This window comes from Dermochelys coriacea, chromosome 5, assembly GCF_009764565.3.
Source record: "Dermochelys coriacea isolate rDerCor1 chromosome 5, rDerCor1.pri.v4, whole genome shotgun sequence".
Taxonomy (NCBI): Eukaryota; Metazoa; Chordata; order Testudines; family Dermochelyidae; genus Dermochelys; species Dermochelys coriacea.
The window spans coordinates 62,069,436-62,093,622 of record NC_050072.1 but is presented as its reverse complement, the minus strand read 5'-3'; the positions used below and the strand labels follow the sequence as shown (position 1 = coordinate 62,093,622).

Sequence of the window (24,187 nt, the reverse complement as noted above, 5' to 3'; positions counted from 1 at the left end):
CAATTCTCCTCTCGCATTTTTCTGTGCAAAATGAAAAGTATTAAAAAGACTGTTCTCGGTTTTTAAATATATCTTCTAATAACTTCTTGCATTTAACTCATAAAAACTGTGTTTTGGTTTTAGGGTTTAAAAAGTTGCCCCGATCACCCAGATCTGTTCCTGCTCTTGAGACAAGTTCAGTGTAAACAACTCTTTCAGTCACACAAAGAGCTTCCAGATGCTGTCTTGGAGGAACTTCATAAAACTGTCATGTCCAACTCCACTTCAGTAACAGCGTGGCATGTAAGTGGACTCTTTCTTCCTGTTTCAATACACATCTCTATTACAGTGGATTATCTGAGAAGAAGGGACTCTGAGTTAACATTCCTCCTCTTTGCATGCTAACAGCTGGTGAGATGTGAGTACTAGATAATTCTCTATTAGAAAACTGAAAGTACATAATCCTCCTTATGAAGGCAGGAAAAGTGTAAATTTATGTGTTGTGAATATTTGCCGATCTTGACTTCCACATCATAGGTCCCCAGTAAAACGTTGGTTTCAGAGTAGCAGCCGTGTTAGTCTGTATTCGCAAAAAGAAAAGGCGTACTTGTGGCACCTTAAAGACTAACAAATTTATTTGAGCACAAGCTTTCATGAGCTACAGCTCACTTCATCAGATCCATTGTAGCTTAATGTACTATAACATGTTACTAGACACAAATAAATGGCTCCTCAAAACACTAAGGCATGTTCCTGAACAGTGTACAAAAAACTGGACATGTGCTGTCCCTGTGTTTCCTTCTGTTTGCACTCTCTGCACAGGTGAGTAACTCTTTCCCCTTGTTCAAGAGCATCAAGACAACCCAATTCCCTGACACATTTAAAAAAAAAAATTTCCTTTCCATTCCATATTACTGAAAGAGAAGATCTAACTAAAGTTGCTAATACTGTATTTCAAAAAAGGGACTGTTTCCTTAAGCAACCCCACCCTTGCCCTCTCCCTGATATTGATATAAGAATGTTTTCATTATATCATTATTATCATTTTTGCACAGAAAAATATGAGGAGAGTAATCATTCCTCAAGAGTCACCTCTGTGCATTCGTATTACCCTTCCTCAGTTCTAGGTAACATCAGGACTCTGCAGTTGGGGAGGAGAGAGGCTACTGGTTACCACCCCCTGCTGCCCCTCCGCCCCAATGGACACTGCTTAATGATGGATGCAGTAATCCCACAAGCATAAATATAGAGGCAACTCTCTAAAAGAAATTCTTAGGAAAGTGCTTAGAATTGTACCCCTGCTCTCCGCTCCGAGAGTTGTAAAATGTGCCAGTAGCCAAGCACCAGGGGAGAGGGATCATCTAGGGAAGGTTTTAGACTAAAAGATTAGTTGTCTAGATCCTTTCATTGTTTCATGGCTGCTTCATGACCTAACGGAGAGCTTTCTGTACAAACATGACTTGCTGATGTTGGAACATCTAGGGTATATATGCAATGATTTACAAACTCCTGATTTCTTTTGCACCAATACATTTTCATGTCAGTACAAAATAAGCCTCAGTTATAGTCCCTTGCCAACCTCTCTGTAAGAGGAGTTCACTCTGCTTTGCTGGTGGAGCAAGCAGAAGGATGAGAACACTAGGTTAGTCGGACTCACCTAATTCCACTCCCATCTGTAGCTCCTCCAAAAGGAACCTTCTATCTGCAGAAGTTCAGGGTGTTGTCTGGCAAAAAGGATAACTACATATTTTCAACTGAGTTCAAGCTGTAAGATTAAATATTTTTACTTCCTCACATACAGTAGCATGAGATAGGAAATACATCTTGTTCAAGGGCAGAAGCTTTCTAACTTGTCTGAACAGCTTTCCAACAGCCTAATAGAACTGTTATTGGCAATCTAGTGCTAGGTGGCGTGCTCCATTTCCCAAAAGCTTAGGAGGTCCCCAGTGGAAAATGAGTTTGGCTACCTCCTAGTTCATGTCCAGATTCACAAAACTACAAAATGGTTGGCAGTGTCTAATAAGAGACCTCTGTTGTGAAATAGCATACCTCTGTCCTTTAGTGCTATAGCTACTGGCAGAGCGTGCATGGAAATTTGCACCCTCCTTGCCTTAAGTTCATCTGTAAAATGACCTACAACTAATTGTGTGTACTTAATATATTCATTAAATTTGGAAAACTTAAATTTACATAGTCAAAAATACCTGAATGATGTGTTTTAACGAGCACTACCAAACATAATGGTTCTCTATTTTCAGTGGCTGGCAAAAGTGTACCAGTCTCAAAGAATGATGGTCGCAGCAGAGATGTGTTACAGAAAGAGTCTACAATTGGCATCCCAGCAGGGCAGCTGGAACGGGAAGTTATCAAGTTTGCTCAGGCTAGCTATGCTTGCCCTGGAAATCTGTGTGGTAAGATGACCACAACTATTATGATAAAATTAATTGATTTAAAATGTAAGCCATCTGCTGTTAGCTATCTTTTGAAATCTCCCAGATGAAGTCCTTCCATAAACTGTGGACTTTTTGTTCTCTTTTGTGAACTACTCCTCAATAGTTAGCAGAAATGGAATTTTCATTTCATGCTAACATGGATGGGAATAAACCTAATACACTCTAATTTTAAAAGACTATTGATTGTTCTTAGACTTTTCTCTCCAGGAATATTTTGTCTAAAGGAAAAATATATGGAATAATCAACTAAAACCATTAAGCTTTATTTTCTAATTCTAGATTAGAAACTGACTGTTGTATAACTTCCACTTTCAAGACTCTTACTTCACTGAACATGTGACATTTGTATGACTTGCATTCACTGTTTGTTTTTTTAAAATTTTATTTTCATTTTTATTGCACTTGTGCCTAGAGGTTTCAGTCAGGTTTGGCGCACAATTGTGCAGTTTGCTGTACAAACCCATTGATGGTCTTTGCCTTGAAGAGCTTGCAGCCTAAGGAAAGTCATTCTATCCTCCCCCCCTAAAACAGGGGTGGGCAAACTTTTTGGCCTGAGGGCCACAACAGGTTTCTGAAATTGTATGGAAGACCAGTTAGGGGAGGCTGTACCTCCCCAAACAGCCAGGCATAGCCCAGCCCCCCACCTCCTATCCGACCCCTCCCCCTTCTTCTCGCCCCCTGACAGGCCCCCCCCCCCCCCAGGACTCCTGCCCCATCCAACCTCCGGTCTCCTTCCTGACGGGCCCCTGGGACCCCTGCCACATCCAACCACCTCTTCTCTTGCTTCAGACTATTTTGCACAAGATTAGAGTATGACATAATTAAGACTGTGTGTTTTTTTTCTTTCTATAGTGTATTTTATATTGATCAGTCTTCATAGCTGATTAAATTCTTTTGAAGCAAATAGATCAGCTTTTTTAACAAAACTTTCGCTACCCGCATTCTCTTGGCACAACCAGAGCAGTTTATAAGACAGTTTCTATTACATAGATTTGTTTGCTCTCAGCTTTATCTTTAGCATAGCTGAACCCATTTAAATTGCACCCACTCTGGGGCAAATTCTGGCACATTTTGTTGTCTTAAATTATTTCATGTAGATGTCAGTAGCATAATTGCAGTCTCTTACAGTCTTGAATAATCTTTGTTATGTTTCCTAGTGAAAACCTGTGCACTTCATATAAACATCTATATTTTATTGTATTTTTGTCATGCAAAAATTTTACCAAATATATTACCGTCTCTCCAGTAATCTAATTCAGTGGACTTGGCAAACATGAATTGCTGAATAGTGGCTCCACTAAATAAACATAAATTTAGAGTTGCTGTTTAACTTATGATTTTATCTTTCGACTTCGTGTACTTGTGAGGATCCAATGTGGATAAATTCATCTCTCCAGTGTAGCCTTGCAAGCTTTCATCAGATGTATAGAGTCATAAATTTTGCTCATCCTTAATATAATAAAGTAATGCTGTTTTACTTTCCTGTTAAAAACAACTCTGCAGATGAATGGCCAAGTAGAATTTTGCAAGGCACCTATAGGAGTGCTGAAATAATGCAGTTCTGGCTTTCCAGCACTGTTATACCCTGAGACTTAGAAATCTAAGTTAACAAACAGGGAAGCTTAAGAATTGATAAACTTGCAGAATTAAAGGCTAATCATGTGCAGATGGTATGTCTGCAAACAAATATCGTGTACCCAGTGAAACATTTTGGCTAGTAACATAGTTATTAAAGTTTTCTTGCTGTCATCTTGCTGATAGGCTAACATTTCAAATGATCATTGGCCATCCTTGGTTCAGGAGGCAACAACTGAAGCCTTGAAACTTTCCTTCTGCCCACTGGCTGTTCTTCTGCAAGCGCTGCTACAGTACAATCGCAAAATGGGGGCGAGGTATGTGTTCTTTATAATAGTGTACCCCACAAAAACAATGTCTGGTGAACTTGAGTGCAGGTGGTATGCCTTCGTTCAACTTTAAAAGCTGAGAAACCAGTTGAAAGCAGAGAACCAAAGCAGTAGTGTTTATAGCTGGAGTTTTTTGTGGTGTCAAAGACAGCTACAGCTTTTGGCTAAGCTTTTTAAAAACATATAAACTAAATATATTTAAACTTTTTTGCAAGAACTATCTGATGAGTATTGGTTGAGTGGGATGGTAGCAGTGAAGCAGTCTCATTCCATCTAGTCTCATGTGAGATTCAAAACAAGTTTCTGGCCCCTTTTTTTTCCATGGCACACATTTGCAAAAATAGGATTGCTGGTACCAGTGAACTAGCCAAATTCTAACTTGGGTAACCATATTCTGCCTACCTGAATTTCCCCTTGGATGTCACTTTGCTGACTTTTTCACTTGCCATAAAATTGAATAATGCTGTTGCAAGCTATTAAACAGTTGTTTCACACTAAAGATGGACTATAATACATGTGTGAGTACACACAGGTTATACAAATACACTTTACTAAAAACCTTTTTGCTGGTCACAGGACTAGTGTTCTAGTAACTGCTTCCCTAAAACCTTAAAGGTTTATATTATTGTTATTAAACAAGAGCAAATGCCTTTTAGGATTTCAATAGGGCAGTGCTGCCCAAATTATTGAATTTATGGGCAGCATGATGCACAAATAAGTTTTTGGGTTACTACTTGTAGCAGAAGAGTTTACATTTCCAGGTGTACTTAGAGAGGATTGCTCTCAGGGTAGTTATTATCCTAAGTGGAAATAAATTTAACTATGCATCATTATGTACGTTGTGGACACTGAGGGGCAGAGCTGGACCCACAATTGGGAGAAGGGAAGTAGACGTAAGAAAAATTGGTGATATTGCTATCAACTGGTGTCATCAGCTGCAAGACACTTGATTGCTCAAACGAATTTTAGCTAAGAGGACAATTTCGTTTAATCAATACAGTTTAAAATAATTCTGACTCTCTTTCCAGGTAGCATTAGTTATACAAAACAAGAAAATTGTTAAATGCAACAAATTTCTAGAGATTACTCGGTGTTAAATTTTGTTTTTGTTCCTAGGGAGACTCGTCGAATGTTGGAAAGAGTGGTGTATCAGCCTGGGTATCCAGAAACCATAGTATCAGTTGCACGCTGGTACCTCCTAAGACATTTATATGCCAAAGATGATTATGAATTAATAGATGTAAGAGTCAGTCTATATCTATACAGATGTATGCAAATTATGTTGACTAGCTTTCTATGCTAGTCCCATTTATAGAAATATTTCTGGGGTGTGTTAGGGAATCCTTCCAGGATTTGGGAAGCAAAAGCATAATATAATTCCAGTTTTGTGTGGAGCCAGTGCTTCAAATCAAAGCTGTACCATGACTGTCAGGCAGAGGCAGCATAACTAATTGTGACTGAAACTGGATGCTGGCCAATCGTGCACTTCCATCTTGTTTAAGACTGAGAGCTTACAGTAAAAAATTGAGGTTACACGATAATTTATTTAAATGCTTCTTAGACTGTCAGCCCCAACACAGATGCAGACATAGGTCAAGACAGAATGAGGAGTGGGGGGGGGAGATTTGTTTTAATTATTATTGAATGTTGCTAAAAAAAAGTGTAAAGAGTAAACATGAATGCCGCCAGCACATCCAACATAGCATGTGAACTGCTCTCGAAACCTTCATATTTTGACTGTAATATCAAAAGCAAGATATTTAACTGTGAATTTTAAGGGAGTGGTGTTGAAAGTTCCTGCTCCAAAATGCATTAAATTTTTAAATCGCATCTAGGGCAAAATTCTTCCAAGTTCCATGTTTAGACATGCATTATGGGACTCATGCCAAAAAAAGAATTGGCAATACAGAGTTCTCAATATGATTCTGGTGTGGATTCATTGCACTCCATTCTGAGCAATCATTACTAGCGAGAGACCGACCGAGAGTTCAAAGAGGAGTCATAAAAAAGTCTAGTGTATGGATCAGGAGGGATTTTCTTAAAGAAAAATTGAGTTTAATGTAGAGTTTGGCTACATGACCACAGGGAGTGAGGAAGTGCCAAGCAGAACCTATGAACATCTGTAAAAACACTAAGCTGGAGGGCTCTTCTTGAAGAGTACAAAGGCCTCAAGTAGGAGTCATAGAATTAAATTCAGAATGGGGAAACCCTAAACTGACAGGAAAAACCTCCTGACAATGTTAATAAGTAGGCGGTGAGAGGGCCCCATCACATGGATCATATATTAAGTTAGCCCTACCAAATACCCGTAAGGATCCTGCAGGGAGCAACTCTGCACTGACTGACTGTATGACCTAGTTGGTCTGTCGTATCTTCCCTCCTGTCAGTGAATCACTTAGTTGGAAAACTGATCTCAGCCCCAAGCAACAAATGATGTCTTGCATTGCAGTGGTTGCAATTGCATAATACTGAAATATCCCATTTATCTCTGGTTATTTGGGTTGCTTGGGTTTCTAGGGGAGCTGAATAGGAGAGAATCAAATATTTGGGTATCACAAATAACTTCTTTTTTTTTTTTAATTTCCCACAGGCACTTGTAGCGAATGCCAAAGCTAATGGAGATATTAGATCTCTGGAACTAGACAAGAAATTATCAGCATCTGCCTAGCATGGACTTCTTTCAGTGGTGAACCAGACGTCAGAGGAAATTCATGAAACCTAATCCACACCACCTTCAGTAAACATTTTTTTAAGTGAAAATCATTTTTTGTTAGACAAAAGCAAATTGCTTTTAAAATATTTTTTTAAGATGGACACTGCCATCAATTTGTTTTTCCTTTACTTAAACAAAACTCAAGTTCATTTAACATGTATTTTTCCTCACTGATACATTTATGTTGTGCTGCTGAAATGGAGAATCCGTTTTTGTTTTTTTTTCCTGTTGGAGTTTACAGCAGATGTCCCTGCTCCTCACATGGATATTGCTTATTTTGCACTTGCAGTGGTGCAAAGCAGGACAAATTTCTACTTTTTCAAACAAAGCCTTAAGTTGTCAAAGTAGTATGCAAATTCATATTTTTTAAGTTACTCCCAACTGTTGTAACTTGCAGAAATCTAAGCTTTCTATAATGTTCATTATATTACAGTTGGGATTCAAATACATTTGCAAATCCACATGCAGTGATGGGAAGCAAAAAAATATTTAACACTGTAACTGATTAGGTTGCAGACAGGAGGAACCAGATTTCTACAACATACTCTGGTCAAGGAAAAAATAAATAAGTAAAACCGAGGTTTTGCACAATGATCCGGTCCATGGTTATATTTATAAATGTGTATGGCAATTGGTATTTATGATTTTTTGGTAACCCTGCTGTTGACTGCTTATTTGGATTAATCATGATGATGATTCTTGATACGTGATGCAATTCTGCCCTGTACTTACTTGTAATTAAAATAAAATGCAATGAATCTAGTCTGAGTGTTTTGTTGCAAACAATTAGGAACTTACTGTATGCAGCTTGTATATTTAAATGTGTTAATTTTCAAGTTTGAACAGGTTAGCTGGCCTGTTGCTCTTAAATTACTCAAGAGAGGAATGGCAAGGGTCTTCTACTATTTCCTTCTCCCACAAATGGCCATGCAAGACATTTTCCTTAAGGTGATTGGTCAGATAGTTAATGTGGACTGAATGTAGCTTGGGGGGGAAGGAAGAGTAATTGCTTCTCTCTCTAGGGTCCCACTCTCCCTTTGCAGTCTTTGGTTCTTGGCTCAAACTCCACAGGGACCGACTAGGGATCCAACTCTTAAACTTGCTTGCGTACATCATGTAGTGTTACACTATCACTAGCCACCATCCTGTTTCTGCCCACTTATTTGAATTTTTTTTAAACCCACAATGTTGTGAATTCCATGCTTTTGTGGTTCATATCAGTTGTCATTTTAGCAATAATCGTGTAGGATGATCTCATCACCTTATACATCATCAGATTTAGGATTTTAATAATTACTCTGACTAGGGCATTGTGGCCTAATGTGCTCCTTCTATTCCTCCCATTTTTTCTCACCTACACGCTTTCTGTATGCCACCCCTGTTTTCAGGGGCTTTCTCCATTGCCCTTGCACCTGCCCCTATGCCAGGGTCCCTGTGTGCCCTCATGACATGGTCTTCCATTCTTCCTGTCGGTGTTTGTGTCCCCATACCAGAGGCTCTGTACACCCCTATTTCCCCCACAGCCAACACACTGTTCTTATTTTGTCTATCCGGCTTTCTTTCAGCATCATCACTTTCAAATTGTATTGGGAGGGTCAACAGAGTTGACCTGGGAGGTACTGTTATGCAGAAATGTGTTTAAAGGTCCGCCCTCAACCAGTTTTTTGATCTATAAATAATTCTAGAGGTTGTTGGAGCTGCTGGCTCTGCTAATGAGACTCCTGAGAGACTCTACCTTTCCCTTCTTTTCAGTTTTATCACATTACCGGCAAACAGACAGAGAAATGCTTCTGAGTTGAATGTTAGACCTTGCTTCACTCAGCCAGTAAATCTAAAGACCATGTGTATTCTAATGTCAGGGTGGGGGAATAGGAGAATGAATGTCTCCCATCTGTCATTAGCCTTAGTCATCAATCCAATAACTTCAGTAATAACTGTTATTGGACCAACTTTTGTGGTGAGAGACACTTTTGAGCTACAGAGTTTTTCTGGTCTGTGAAATGTACTCTATATCACAGCTAAATACAAGGTGGAACAGATTAAGCATAAAGAGTTAACACATGTTGCAAGAGATGGTTCAAGATTAAGTAGGCAATTAACATCTCTGCAGTCATAGGACAAAGGAGGGTTAGTGGGTTCAGATTGTTGTAATAAGACAAAACCAGGGTCTCCAGAGAACAATCTTCTCCACTTTGTATTTAGCTGTGACACTGAGTACCTTTCCCAGACCTGAAGAAGAGCTCTGTGTAACTCAAAAGTTTGTCTTTCACCAACAGAAGTTGGTCCAATAAGAGATACTACCTCATCTACCTGTCTACCTCATGTCATGGGACCAACATGAACACTCTGAATAAGTCATCTAACTCTCAATTGTAGATGTTCTTCATGTATTAAAACTATGCAACACATGCTATGGTGCTTAGCATTTCATCAGATAACAAAAGTTACCTTCAAACTAACAATGCTGTCTCCTTCGAATTAGAAGAAACTATTAGTTGATATTTTTGACAAGATAATTTTATAGCCCAAAGCAATTTATTCTACACATTGAAGAAAGAAAGCGAGGTGTAGGTAGTGAAGATAATGTGCAAACTGTTAAGGGAAGGCTCTAATTTAAATTAATGAAATCCAAGAAATATAAGACAAAGCACTGCAGCCTCCAGATGTAAAGGTATGCATTCGATGAAGTGAGCTGTAGCTCACGAAAGCTTATGCTCAAATAAATTTGTTAGTTTCTAAGGTGCCACAAGTACTCCTTTTCTTTTTGCAAATACAGACTAACACGGCTTCTACTCTGAAAAGTGTCTGCTGTGTCCTGTGCAAAATAATTCCAGGTTTGCTGAGGGTGGGACAGGTTTTAGCAATTCATTCTTCTGTAGATCTCAAAGAACTTTACGAATGAAGGCAAGCAGAACCCCCATTTTACCGATGGGGAAACAGCCATAGTGATGAAGTGACTTAGCCAAGGTCAGTGGTAGAGATGGGAATGAAAAACAGGTCCACTCATTCCTAGGCAGGGTTGCCATCTAATGGTGCATATTGCCTTCTTTTAAAGCAGAAATAGGGTGAAATTCTGGCACTGGTGATGTCAAAGACAAAACTCCCATTGACTTCAATGGAGCCAGGATATCATCCATGGTAATTAAACTCCCTTATATACACATGAAATAAAATCTGTTCATGAGAATTTAAAAAAAAATCTATATATGCTATCTCTGGAAAGCATACCGCCCCTCAATAATCCTTTCACCAAATAGGATTCTTATTCAAGCATTGTTCACACAAAATTAAATCACAAAACATGACCAGCTCACTGACCTAATAGATTTAGGTATTCTGTATAGTTTAAAAGAAAGAAAAGCATTTGTGAGGGATAGGAACAGCCTTATAACCAACACAAACAGCTTTGATTGGCAAAAAACAATAGTAACAAATAACTCCACCTGTCCTGCAAATAGGGTTATGGTTATCTGATGCTCCAAAGTACTGTGAACTGCCTATAGCTTTGGAATCTCTCTGTTGGCTTCATGCTATGTAAATAACATTTTAGACCAAACTCTTTCTTTTTTTAAAAAAAAACATAAGGCCCAGTCCTACATTTTTCTTGGATGTGAACTTCCAAGATTGGGCCTTGAATTCTGTTATCTGCCTTGCCATCTGGCCAGACTAATATGCCTTCCACAAAGCCAACCAATGAGGAAAAGCTGCGACCAGCCAGGAACCTTTGGCTGGATGTGAAGAGGAGTATAAATTGGATCATGAGGAAAAGGCGGCTAGAAGCTTTTGATCATGTCTTTGGGCAGTTTTTGTGCAAAATCAGCAACAGCAATACTGAAGCTCATATAGCATGTTTATGTCACATGAAATTTTAATTCTAAATGATATCTCAAACTTGCAATGTAACCATGCAAATCAATACTTTATGCTGTAGCATGAAGGCAAGAGTAATCTTGTCCAAATGAGGGAATAGATGGGAAAAGGGGCCTTCCCCAGCCAGTCTGCACACCTGCAGCTGTGGTCTTCCCCTTGTGTCAGGTTTAGGCTCTCTGTAGGATGCTCTGGATCCATCCAAACATCTGTGACATACTGTGCTACTTTGGAATAAATTCCTCAGTGGCCCTATATTTTGCCATAACTTCATGGCTTATACAAGTAACATTATGATACCTAGTAGCACCTTCATAGGCAGGGAATAATATGAGACCTATAGGATGAGTTCAGAAGACAGCTGGGTAAGGATCTGTAAAAGTATATTAGGATTGCAGGTGCCACTATAGATTTTCTGCTGTTCCCTGAATGTGTGACATACAGAGTGATGTGATCTTAAAGGGTTGCCAAGATGGGAGCAGCAAACAGTGTTAAGTGCAGACACTTGTCTCGTAAGAGTGCTACCTGCAAGGCCCAACATGAGTCAAACTTACCAAAATTGAAACACAGAAGGAATGCATTTGACATTGGTCACTATTTGTCTTTACACCATTTCCCGTTGTGATTCTAGTTTTTTGCATATAGCATAGAAAAGGAAGGTTTCCTTGCAGCAAGAAAAGTATATTTGTTACTGAATTGGATTCTCCTGTTATCTGTACTGAGGCCCATTCATCAACCATGCTGTTAAAGAGATTATGCAGGGCCCCTGCCTGCGGAACTTTTCCCTGGGTGCTGTCCTAGACAAACATGGAAAACCAGAGCCACTAGGATTATCTGAGTTCTATCCCATTTGATTCGCTGGAGAGAGACTCAGACATGAATTTATCAGTTGTAGGACAGAGTATCTACCACAATTGCATTGTGGTCATTCCCACAGCCTGGCACAATTGTCTCTGATGGCAGTGGACTGGAATTTAGTGTGTACTAGTGCCTCAGAATTCTGGAACCTGAATTACCAGGTAAACTTATTTCAGGGTTGTTTCCTTTTTTAAAGTTGAAGCAGATAAAAAGGTGTTTAAGATTTTATTTTACCCACTTTAATGATCAAGAAGCTAGGTATAACCATCATCTTCTTTCCAGGAACCAGAAAAGCAGCTTGGAAATAGATACCAGATTTCTGCTAATGCAAAAATGATCACCTTGCCTTTGATTGATCACTTGCACCAGTTTCCTTAGCTGCATTGAATGACAACTTCTCTTTAGCTCCAACCCAAATTACACTGCACTAAATGTTTTGCTATATTCTAGAGAGACTGAGGCAAGGCTTGCTATTCTTCCTTCAATTGCCATTGAATATTAATGGACTTAATGTATGTACATACATTAGTACTGGGAGAATTTACTAGGCCTAATTTTGATTTTAGTTGCAGTAGTGTAAAACCAGCATAATTTAGACCAGAAGTAGGCTTGTTATGCTTAAGAATTTCAGGGAGTTAAATGGACAGTGGATCCTAAAAATCCCAAAATAAGAACTAATGTTTTGTGAAATATCCCTTTCAAATTTGTCAGTCCTTAATCTTTATTTTCTTGCCTCACTGACCCTGCTTCAACATATTAAAACAAGACAAAATCACCAAAACTGATTTTCTTTTATGTTGCACTAGATCATGAAGGTTCTACTATAAAATATGATTTAAGCAGAGCAGTAACATGCTATGGAGACATGAGGTTTTCTTTGTTTCAGTCTTTAAACCAACAGTCCTGTTAAGTTGAGAGAACAAACAACAAATGCTGAAAAAGCTTCAGTCTTCCTGAAGTTCAGTTACCTTGCATTGTATTTTTTTAAATGTCTTTCTGGAATTTCTTTTTTTCTAGTTTCAGTTTTGTCATCTGTATTTGTTGGAGCGAGTTGAGAGCTTCATGAATGGACTGAAATCCTGGTATAAAAAAGGTATATTTAGTTAAACTATGGTCAAAGGCTTTTATGCAACTTTGCAGTAATTAGCTACCATTTAATCTAAAATCCATTAAGGTCATTTAACTATCTAATCTGTTTTTTTGCATGTCATGCAGATGCTTTAGCATTTTAAAAAGATAACCTCCCTGGTACTGGAATCATGTCTTCATGTGTACCGGGCAGCACCAAACAACTGGTAGTGCTCCCAAAATTGTAGCAATATTACCGGAACTTGCATCACATTTATTGGCTGTGAAAATTGAATTCTATATGATGAACAAAAATGAAGTCCTGCTTGTTATTGAAGTTATTTTTCCAGCTGTGCAGTTTCACTGTTAAAAGCATGACTAATGCATTGTTTATCCAGTAACTGATTTGTAAGTCTATAATCCTTACTTTTGGACCCATGAAATTCTCTAATTACATTTACATACCCTTGGAGGCATTGCTCCTGCAAGTGACAGCATGGCAGGAGATCCCTGCACTTGCACGGAGCCCCCCCTTGAAGTCAAGGGAGCGGAGTATCATCCCACATGCTATCAATTGCAGATTTAGAACCTAATATGATAGTTTTAGCCAGCAACACTGTAAAGTAGGCAGAGCCTTTCTCAGGGCTCACCCTCAGGCAGCTTCAAAGCCCTTTCCCTCTTTCTAAAGTCTTTTGGGGTTGTGGTAAGGCTTGGGGCAGCAGAAGTTTGTTAGCTGTTTCCCTTTCGGCTCCTTGCAAGGTGCAGCTCCTTCCCTCCTGGTTGCCACCCCTTCCTGTGACTTGCTCTCCTTTTTAAGCTTGCTTTCTCCAACTGCCACAGCAGGCTGTGCAGCCATGTCTATTTGATAGGGATTGAGCCCAAAGGTGCTCATTAGCCTTCTCCTGATTGGGATGGGGGTGTGCTCGATCACAGACAGGGTTGCTGGAGGGCTGGTGTCTGACTCCGACAACTCATCACCTGTTAATAGATGGCAATGTCAGACAGTGACTATAGTTCCAGTTGGGATACATACAATTATTTCATTTCAAGCAACTGGATGCTAAACTTTTAGCTTTGGTGTGTCCCCTCCTGGTAGTGGAGTTCATGCCAAGAAATCCAAACACTGAGAACAATTCTGCAGGAGAGCTAGTCTTGGAAGTAGTCACTACTTTCTAAATACACTATATGGTATCACTAAGAATAAAAACAGTTTTGATGAAAATCATAAATGAATTTTTGAGACAGCATAAGGGGGAGCTCAGATACTACTGTTATGAGGGCCTTTTATGTACCTAAGTAAATATATAAAGAAAGATTCTATCATTTCTGAAATAGATTTAAAAAGAAAAAGCTGGTATGCTTGGAAGTTTATCAACATTTCATTATAATGTGGCTAACCAGAGACTGGAAGCTTTTGAACAATTAGATTTATCTATCCCTATTTGCAAATTACAGGATCTCTCAAAATGGACAAACAGAGAGGATTAGTTTGCAAATTTGTCAGAATAGATGTTTGATTTTCTTGCTAATTAACATCTTAACCATAGTTTCCAGCTAGCCGTCCTCTTAAAAATAAAGTGTCTACATAGTAGCATGACAGATTGTCACTTTTTTTCTTTTGCTTTTGAAAGTGTTGTTTAATATGGAGTTCATTTGATCAGTGCAACTCTTCAGATATGATTTAAGCAAGTAATTGCAGAGTATTCAAAGTTATAAAAAAATCCAAACAGATCTCTCATATTTCAGACATTTCCAAGATATCTTGGCTTTTATACTGTCTCAGCAGTGTATAAGCACCAACAGCAGCTATTAAGATGGCATAAAAATTACAAAGAAAGTGATCTTCTTGTGTTTCTCTATACCTGTTCTTATTTCTTGTCATCCCCACCCGATAGTTAGGAAAAAGTTACTGGGGAAGTGTTTACAGAAAAGCTGGGTTTTGGCATTTTGATCTGAAGATGGCTGGATTTGGGTTTAGCCTGATTATCTCTGACATGAAGTTCAGCAACCAAGGACTTGCTGCTGAGAATGCTCATCCTCCAGCATCTGCATTTTTAAATTCAGGAATTTTCTAATTGCATCATCCTGCTAGATCCTGTCTTGCCAGGTTGTGGATGTTAAGGTGGTCTTTGAGATAGCCAAATCCAAATCTGTGAAGGTCGTGGTAGAACACGACTAGGTTAGAATTTGGTCTGCAAGTGCACTGGTGGATGTCACTAGCATTCATCATAGAACACTGAACAGGTATGTATGTGCGTGTCTGCCTGTTTAATCTAATTATCAGTGTACAGATTTGTATTATGCCACTCTTGGTTGCAAGTTGAAACTTCAGAAGGACCTCGTTATCTGCTGCCTTAGGTGAAAATATGCACAGCTACACATCATCAAGCAAAGATCTCAGTAACAAGGTTCTTGTGCAAATGGAAAGGCTGCAGCCTCCTGATTAGCTGATGATGGAAGAAAGGATTCTCACTGTTAGATGCGCTCCCTAAAGCTGAGTTTGGAAACCAGATTCAGGTCTCCGGATACAAGCTACTAAAGGACAGTGTCATCATGGGAAAAGGAAACTGAAGTACTGGATTGTGGTGGGCTACTGTAATGTCTGTCAGCAGTGACAGGCAGTGAGGAAAAACTATTTGAAAAATAGTTATGGCACCAAGGAAGAAAGGCAGGCATATTTTTGTATTGTTCCCATTTGACTAGGAAGCATATTACAGTCCTGTACAAATATAACAAATAAACCCTTCTTACCTGATCTATATTCATTCTGGATTTCCTCCAGCTCATTCCAGATCTGTCTTTCAAATCTAGTAATTCTTGCATGCAGTTTATTTTCATATTTTGTCACCTGGCTCAGCGCCATTTCATATTGCTGTGGTTTATTGGTGCTCTCTAACTTTAGTGAGAACTGCAGGTTTTCCTCCAGTTTCTTTTCTGCTGCTTCCTTTTAAATAGATATCATGTGAACATCACATAAATACCAAAGTTAATAAGGCTAGGTCTACACTTATGGCAGTCTATAGAGTACATACACTGAACATCCACCTAACAGGAGTATAAATAGCAGTGTAGACTGTGGGGCAATGCTTAGGTGAGTAAAGACACACTAGAACCTTCAAGTATATATCCTACATAGCAGTCTACAGCTCCATGTTTACAATTGTTTTTAGCAGTGTAATAACCCACTGCCTCCCTGCTGCCAGAGCCTTTCCCTGCTGCAAGAAAAGGCTTTGGCAGTGGGGAAAGGCTCTGACAGCTCCGCACTGCTGGAGCTTTTGCCCACTGTCAGAGCCTTACTCAGGCATGTGTAGTTACACATGCCCTGCATGCGGCCATCAGTGTTGAGAGGACCTCAGAGGATTACATTGCTCACCAGAAAAAACTGGTTTAACTCATGCTTGCCAGCCAAGAGGCAGTTTTCTTTACCTTTGAAATCCATATAGACAATATTATATTAACTAAATAAATGTTGCTGGAGCTTATACCCATGCAGGATGTCCTACAACCCTCTCCCATCCCCCCTGAGATTCAGGGGGTGATACAGGTGGAATGAAGGCTGGTGCAGGGCATTTTAAAAAAACAAACAGCGATTTAGTCCATGTTTCACCTTGGAACAAAGGATTGAAAACGAATTCACACTCCCCTGCAGCTTTCTGTTACTATGCTTCTCTCACATGAAGCTTCCTAGCCCAAAGTGTTAAACAGTAAGAAACAAATCCAGAGCCCAGCATGAGTAGCCAGGCTAGAGCTGAAGTAGATGTGCAGTTAGGGGCTGGAGAGAAATCCTTTCCCACATATAAGCCTACTGGCTGCTGTGGCCTCTGAAGGCTACTACACAGCTCCTGTGGGGCATGAAGGGAGGGGTTTTTTGTGGCTACCCTCCGCCACCTCCCCCTTGCTCTGCACACTGCAGTACAGGGAGCTTGTGGCTCAGAGCTCAGTATCATACTATGGTCAGCACCCCCTGGTCTTACACAGCAGAATGGCATGTTTCTGCTCCCAGGGGACTCAGCAGCAGCAGGCTTTGCCTCAAAAATAAAATGTTTACAAACAGCAGTGTTGTTGAAACCTAACCAGAGTTTGTTTAAACCAATACACTAAACTTTGCATGTACAAATACTGAAATTATATACAGGTGGCTGATGAAATGAGTCATCTCCCAGAATAACCTACTGCTGTTCTGCACTCAAACAGCTCCATCCTATAACATGTAAACCTCGAGCCTAATCTGTGCTCATGTTCATACAGCTTCTGTATGTCACATGAGTGAAGAGTAAGCAATTGTATCCTCTGTTTCAAAATATGTGGAGCCTGGACAACAGGATGTAACAGTTGGCTTAGCAGTTACGGCCTGATCGGTGTCAAGTACCCCCCAAAAGATATGATCAGAACTTTAGTGAGTAGCTTTGAACACTCCATCCCCTCTATACACTGCTGTTCTCTCAGAGGTTCTGCTTTGAAGATTCCTCGAAGTCCCACCCAGACAACTGCATTTCCAGCAGTTTTTTCATGAAGCAACAACCACCACCAGTGGACAGTTTAGCTACTCCAGAGAGAGAGAGAGAGAAAATATGCTCTGCCCTATTTCTTCTATTCAAATGTAGTGCTGCAAGCTCAGGCTAATGTTGACTCTATGTTTTGGCACAACTTTCATACAATCTCTCTATAGAGAAAAATTGCACTGCATATAGGTGTCTTGTCTGCAAAACACCCATGCAAATGCCAGTATTATTTGCTGCCTCTGATACCTCAAAGCTGATGTGTTTTATAGGGCTGGAAATAATATTTTTAGTGTCTTCTCTATTGCACTGTATCATCAGTAGTAAATAAATTTGATTTATTCAGTACAGTAGATGACTCGATGGACTAAGTTATAGAAGCATTTTGTTCAAGATTCAAAGTAAAGGACATTTTCATAGGAGTTTTGTTTGGAACTCAGAGCTATGTCCTTTGACACACCCAAGATCATTCCTGCTGCTGCGAATCATAATAAAGTATTTGATGTTGAACCCTGCAGCAGGATGTAGGGTATTTATCAAAAGGCCAGAAAAGCTTTCCAAACTTTAAAAGAACTAATTAAAATGTATTACTCAAGTATCAATTCCCAATTATTCCCATTAGGGCTGTTGATTAAATGCAGTTAACTCACATGATTAATTCAAAAAATTGTGATTAATTTCAGTTTTAATTGCACTATTAAATACCCATTGAAATTTATTAAATATTTTGGATGTTTTTCTAAATTTTCAAATATATTGCTTTCAATTACAACATGGACTTCAAGTGTTCAGTGCTCACTTTATTTTTTATTACAAATATTTGCACTGTAAAAAATGGTAAAAGAAATAGTATTTTTCAATTCACCTCATGTAAGTACCTTAGTGCAATCTCTTTATTGTGAAAGTGCTACTTACAAATGTTGATTTTTTGTCGTTATATAACTTCACTCAAAAACAAAACAATTCAAAATTTTAGAGCCTACAAGTCCACTCAGTCCTACTTCTTCTTCAGCCAATCACTAAGACAAAACAAATTTGTTTACAGGAGATAATGCTGCCCTCTTCTTATTTACAATGTCCACCTGAAAGTGAGAATAGACATTCACATGGCACTTTTGTAGCCAGCATTGCAAGGTATTTACATGTCAGATATGCTAAACATTCCTGTGCGCCTTCATATTTTGGCCACCATTCCAGAGGACATGTTAATGCTGATGACGCTTGTTAAAAATACAATGCATTAAACAAACTTGTGACTGAACTCCTTGGGGAGAATTCGCAAAAAGAAAAAGGAGTACTTGTGGCACCTTAGAAACTAACAAATTTATTAGAGCATAAGCTTTCGTGAGCTACAGCTCACTTCAATCGGAGAATTGTATGTCTCCTGCTCTGTGTTTTACCCGCATTCTGCCATATATTTTAATATTACAGCAGTCTCGGGTGTTGACCGAGCATGTTGTTCGTTTTAAGAAAATTTTCACTGCAGATTTGACAAAACGCAAAGAAGATACCAAATGTGAGATTTCTAAAGATGCTACAGCACTCAACCCAAGGTTTAAGAATCTAAAGTGCCTTCTAAAATCTGAGAGGGATGAGGCATGGCACATACTTTCAGAAGTCTTAAAAGAACACCACTCCGATGCAGAAACTACAGAATCTTATCTAGCAAAAAAGAAAAATCTGACTCAGATGATGAAAATGAACATGCATTGTCTGCACTGCTCTGGATCATTATCGAGCAGAACCTGACATCAGCATGGACATGTCCTCTGGAATGATGGTTGAAGCATGAAGGGACATATGACTCTTTAGTGCATCTGGCATGTAAATATCTTGCAACACCAGCTACAATAGTGCCATGTGAATGCCTGTTGTCAAGAAGCATCATCTCCTGCAAATTTGTAACCAAACTTATTTGTCTAAATGATTGGCTGAACAAGAAGTCTGAGTGGACTTGTAGAATTATGTACAAAAAATAACTACACTCAAAAATTAAAATATAAAAATCTTTAGATCCTACATTTGTAAGTTCAACTTTCATGATAGAGATTGCACTAAAATACTTGTATTAAGCAAACTGAAACATTTTTACAGTGCAAATATTTATAATCAAAATATAAAGTGAGCACTGTACAGTTTGTATTCTGTGTTGTAATTGAAGTAAATATATTTGAAATTATGGAAAACATCCAAAAATATATAAATGGCATTCTATTATTTACCAGTGAGATTAATTTTTAATTGCACGATTAGACATGATTTTTTTTAAATTGCTTGACAGTCCTAATTCCTATGAAATTTAATATTTGGTAAGCTGGAGGTTTTGAAACATGTTTATGAAATTCTATATAGACAAATTTTGTACATCCTATAAATCATGTGATTTAAAATGTGCACTAGCGATCTTTGAGACTTGTGTTTGTAAGAACTAAAAGAAGTTTGCTAAATGTATTGCATTCTCTACAGGACTATTCTTGGGATGCAAAGAAAGAATCCTTAATGCAGCTGGAAGGATGTTATGGTAGAAGTTTGATTCATCAGTCCAACAAAATAAACCTTCATTTCCAGACCCTGAGAACAGGGATTTTCTGAAGCTAAGCACTAATACTGAAGAATGCTTCAGTGCCTTACACAATCACATTGGCTCTAGACCTTTGGTGTCTGAGCTCAAAGTGAAAGTGTGTAAGTTCAGAATGTGAATTTTGGTACTTTGAACTGTGGGCAGTTTACTATTGATAGGAGAGTTCTGGTATGGTTGGGTGAACTAGGTCTCAATCCATGCTGGGGGCCATAGTATCCAGAGTTAAAGGAATAGTGAATATAAAATGTACTGCATTTGTTTTCAGGTGAATACTCCAGTTCATAGAAGGACATTGTCTATTGTATATCTTGGCAGTAATTTTGAATGTACTGAGCCCAATTACACAAAATGAAAAATTGATTTGTGGAGTACTGCATTACCAGGAATTCTACTATCATTCCTGCAAGCCTTCTCTTATCTGTATCTGTTCTACCTCTTTACTCAGCTTTCATATTCTCCACTTTGCACCCCTTTCTCTCCCTTTTAGTTTCACACTCCTTTAAATCCTCCCTGCATTCTTCAATTTACCCTGTTTCCTCCCCCTTGCCTCTTTTCTTCCTGGGGCTCTGCTGAAAGGGTGATTTCAGGAAAATTATTTTGCCAGGCTTCAGGAGGAAGAATTTGTTTGTTTTACCCAACCATTTTGAAGCTTTAAACACTGAAGTTCTTCAGCTATTTCTAAGATGATGGAGAGGAAGGAATGTTAAAGAATAATATGGTTGATGTGGCCCAGCTTTCACTTGTGTTTAATTTTCTAAAATGCTTTGTCTGAATACAATGCTCATTGAAGGAGCAAGTATGAGACAGCTGGAGTCCTCTGTTTATTCATAGCACAGGTTCAGCATGGATGGGAACAGCATGAGCTTCTCCATTTTGATCCAGCCATGTCTCAGCTCTGGCTGTCAGGTAGCACATGTGTAGAATGCCCTTAGCCACTCAGTCCTTGGTTTCCCTGATGAGAATGTCTAAGGATGCCAAATGTGGTGGTGGTTTTTGTGATGTGGACAACTGTCCAGTGGAAAATAGACTTAGAGCACCAAGCACACAGACCATTAAACAGTCAGATGGTAGCTTTTGGTCAGTACCACTGGGAGCTGGATTTGAATTGACAACATCGAGACTAAAGATTTTATATTGCATTACCAGTCCATTTCCATTCTTTGGTCATTTTACTGACAGCGTTGTGCTTCTGGGGCTTAAGGGTTTTGTGATCTATTTTGTGGGTTTTGACTTTGCATCTCTGGAAATTTTTATGGAATCAAAAATCTTTGGGGTTTCTCTTATAATCAGTCTTGAGAGGTCTAGAAATCTATACTATTTTATCAGTCTGGGATTAACAAACATCTTACCAGTCTCTCCTTCATTGCAATAAGAAATTGATCTGTATGGTAGGCTTGTTCTTGTTCAGATCGCCTCAGCTGGATTTCTATCCATTTTCGTTGGTCCTGAATTTGATCCCGGAGGTCATTTAGAAGACTATTCACCCTAATATTAAGAAGGTTTAATCTTTTAGTAATATATCTGAGTTTTAGCCAATGTTATGTGAAAACCTTAGTCACTTGAGTAAATTGTTTTTAACATGCCAGGCTGGCTTAGTTCTGATGCACGTTTTCATCTGGGGGAGAAGATTGGAATGGGAAAATAAACTATTACAGACATTCACTTCTCCGATCAAATTTACTCTTGAAATGAATTGGTTCTACTCCATTTCTAGTCATATCAGGGATCCAACTGGTTGTGGTCCCTAGAGTATCGGGCCGAGCATACCCTATATTGTTGGCACCAGGAAGAGCAGCAAAGTCAGGACTGAGCTGGAAATGGAAACATGGAAAGACAGAATAGAAGCTTGTGAGAGTACAAGGAGATGAGTTTGCCTTGGGGGAGGATGGGAGTCTGGAAGATCTCCAAAAGACAGAGGATAAAGTCCAGAAAGCAGACAAGGGAGGAAGAGGGAGGGGGATTGAGGCCAACAGCTCAGAAATCAGGAGTTGTGAACAGTGTCTAATTAGAGGGGGCTGTGCGTTTTAGACTTTGGTCTTTTTATGCTGCAAAAATGTGATATAATGTACATTGTGACCTATATTACAGAGATGATTTTAGGACCAAGTTTCAGTTATAAATGTAAATTTCCAAGCTTTTGTGGGTGACCTGACCTTAAAGAGTATTAGAAAATATTTTCTATGCTAATTTCTGACATATTTGTTCTCCTGTAAACATTGACTCCTGGAATTCTAATTTGAGCGGTACTACTGAGTAAGTGCACAGCTTTGGGGCAAGCCAGCTGGGCTTTTGTGTCTCAGTCAAAATATAAAACAAGCTTATAACTAAGCATTCCTGGAAGGCACATTTACTTGTAATTCTAAAGTTCAAATATCATCCTGAAAAAAAATTGAAAGACTTTTAAAACAATGCTACAGGTACGGTGTTATTAGTCCTATGGTAGAGATAATGGTAATTAACAGCAACAGATTCTGAAAACAAGAACAGAGCAATAGTAAATGACTTGCTATACATGGAATTTGACATCAGTTCTTGCCTGTAGCTCACACCTTATCAAGAGCTATTTTAAATAATGCATTGGGTCATTTTTTGTTATTTCTAAACAAAACAATTGCAAGAGATTGTTCTGAAAGTTCAAGAATGAAAATTTGAGCAATTTTGATTTATATCCTTTGTAATCAACATGGATTTCTCTAGCATCATGGCAATGGACTCACTTTCTGGAAAAAGGAGCCCCCCCATTTATCAAGAAAAATGATAATCCTGTACTACAAGTATTTCAACAAGGGGCTCTGACGAGCCCTTTTCCCCATAGTCAGTGATAAGCCAGGGATGAATAGGCTTGCAGAAAGGAGTGGTGAGGGACCAGAAAAATCAGTTCATTCATTTTCTCTGCCCATTTAAGAGCAATACGTTTCCTCATAATCCTGCAGTCTTTCCCTACTTATAGCTATTCAAAACACTGCTGCAAATATTTTCCTGGCTCATTGTTTCTCTGCAACATCTCTTTGCATCCCTCCACTGGCTCCCTTTTCTTAACACAAACTACTCTTCTCTGCTTTAAGGCCCGTCATGGTTTATCCCTGCCTTACCCGTCATCTTTTATATTACTATTGAGACACCACTCTTGCTTCTACTATGCCAGTCTTCAGCATCCATTTGTAAGTTTTCAAAAAGCATCTTCACATTTTCTCCCTTGCCAGCCCTCCCACATAAAAGATCCCTGTAAACAACCACTAAGCCACCTCATTGGCCTCCTTTAAAGCCCCCCTAAAATGCTCTCCTCTGCATGATGCCTATAAAAAACCTCAACAATGATGGGCAGTTGGCATGCTATGACCATTTCTGCTCATACTTATCAGTTTCGCTAGTCTAACTATTTCTTTGAGCTTCCCTACTATTGTATCCACCTGTTCTCTTGTTTTACTGTTAGCTCTTTGGGTGAGGACTGTATTTTCATTGTGCTGTATAGAACCTAGCACATCATTGGGGTCCCTAGGTACTACTGGAGTGCAAATTGTAATCAGGGAGATAAGCAACACCACTTGGCAAAAAAATTTATGTTAAGTGCATTTCCTGGAAATGTTTTACTTGCTCTCAGAAAATATACTGAGTGTATTGATATCATAACAGATAGTATAGTACAGTAGTCAACCTGAGTAATTTAAAGGGAGTCAGGAGGGGAGATATAATTGGTATTACTGAAAAGTGAGTGGGTGAGTCACGTGACTGGAATGCTAAAGCTCATATTTAGGAAAGAGTGGGCAGAAGAGGGTGGGGGAGAATGGCATTCTATGTCAAAGATACCATTACATGCTTTAGAACTGACAATTCAGAAGGGCAGGATCTGTTATACATACAGATCAATATACTAACTGATAAATCACAAGATGGGGAATTTGTCTGTACAAGTTATGAATTCTGATAGAGGATATGAAGTTGTTCTTTTAAAAGGACTGTATTTTTGAATACCTCTAAGTACATGTGGCTCCCATCTTTGCTGACATGGTCTGTGTCACATTCTTCCCTTACCAGGTACAAAGGTGTTAGAAATTGCTAGCTGCCTGTTCAGGTGGAAGCATCTTGAGACAATAGATTCATAGATACTAAGGTCAGAAGGGACCATTCTGATCATCTAGTCCGACCTCCTGCACAGCGCAGGCCACAGAATCTCACCCACCCACTCCTACAAAAAACCTCACCTATGTCTGAGCTATTGAAGTCCTCAAATCATGGTTTAAAGACTTCAAGGAGCAGAGAAGCCT

General features: G+C 39.0%; 2 protein-coding genes across 10 annotated transcripts in view; one reads left to right on the top strand and one right to left on the bottom strand.

Annotated features, from left to right (window-relative positions):
• TTC37 (tetratricopeptide repeat domain 37) overlaps positions 1-7,811 on the top strand; it is a 90,193-nt gene extending 82,382 nt beyond the window's left edge. For all 9 annotated transcript variants that reach the window (XM_038403413.2, XM_043515222.1, XM_043515224.1 and 6 more), the window contains 5 exons: positions 124-282; positions 2,238-2,390; positions 4,194-4,324; positions 5,453-5,576; positions 6,927-7,811. In XM_038403413.2, coding sequence (XP_038259341.1) covers positions 124-282; positions 2,238-2,390; positions 4,194-4,324; positions 5,453-5,576; positions 6,927-7,004 — 645 coding nt within the window. In that variant the 3' untranslated portion in view covers positions 7,005-7,811. The remainder of the gene's footprint in view (positions 1-123; positions 283-2,237; positions 2,391-4,193; positions 4,325-5,452; positions 5,577-6,926) is intronic.
• Positions 7,812-12,546: 4,735 nt separating this feature from the next.
• Positions 12,547-24,187, bottom strand: part of FAM81B (family with sequence similarity 81 member B) — a 64,484-nt gene continuing 52,843 nt past the window's right edge. The window contains exons 7-9 of the mRNA XM_038402878.2: positions 21,272-21,407; positions 15,594-15,786; positions 12,547-12,853 (exon numbers count right to left, since the gene is read on the bottom strand). Of these exons, the coding sequence (XP_038258806.2) occupies positions 12,759-12,853; positions 15,594-15,786; positions 21,272-21,407 (424 nt within the window). The 3' untranslated portion in view covers positions 12,547-12,758. The remainder of the gene's footprint in view (positions 12,854-15,593; positions 15,787-21,271; positions 21,408-24,187) is intronic.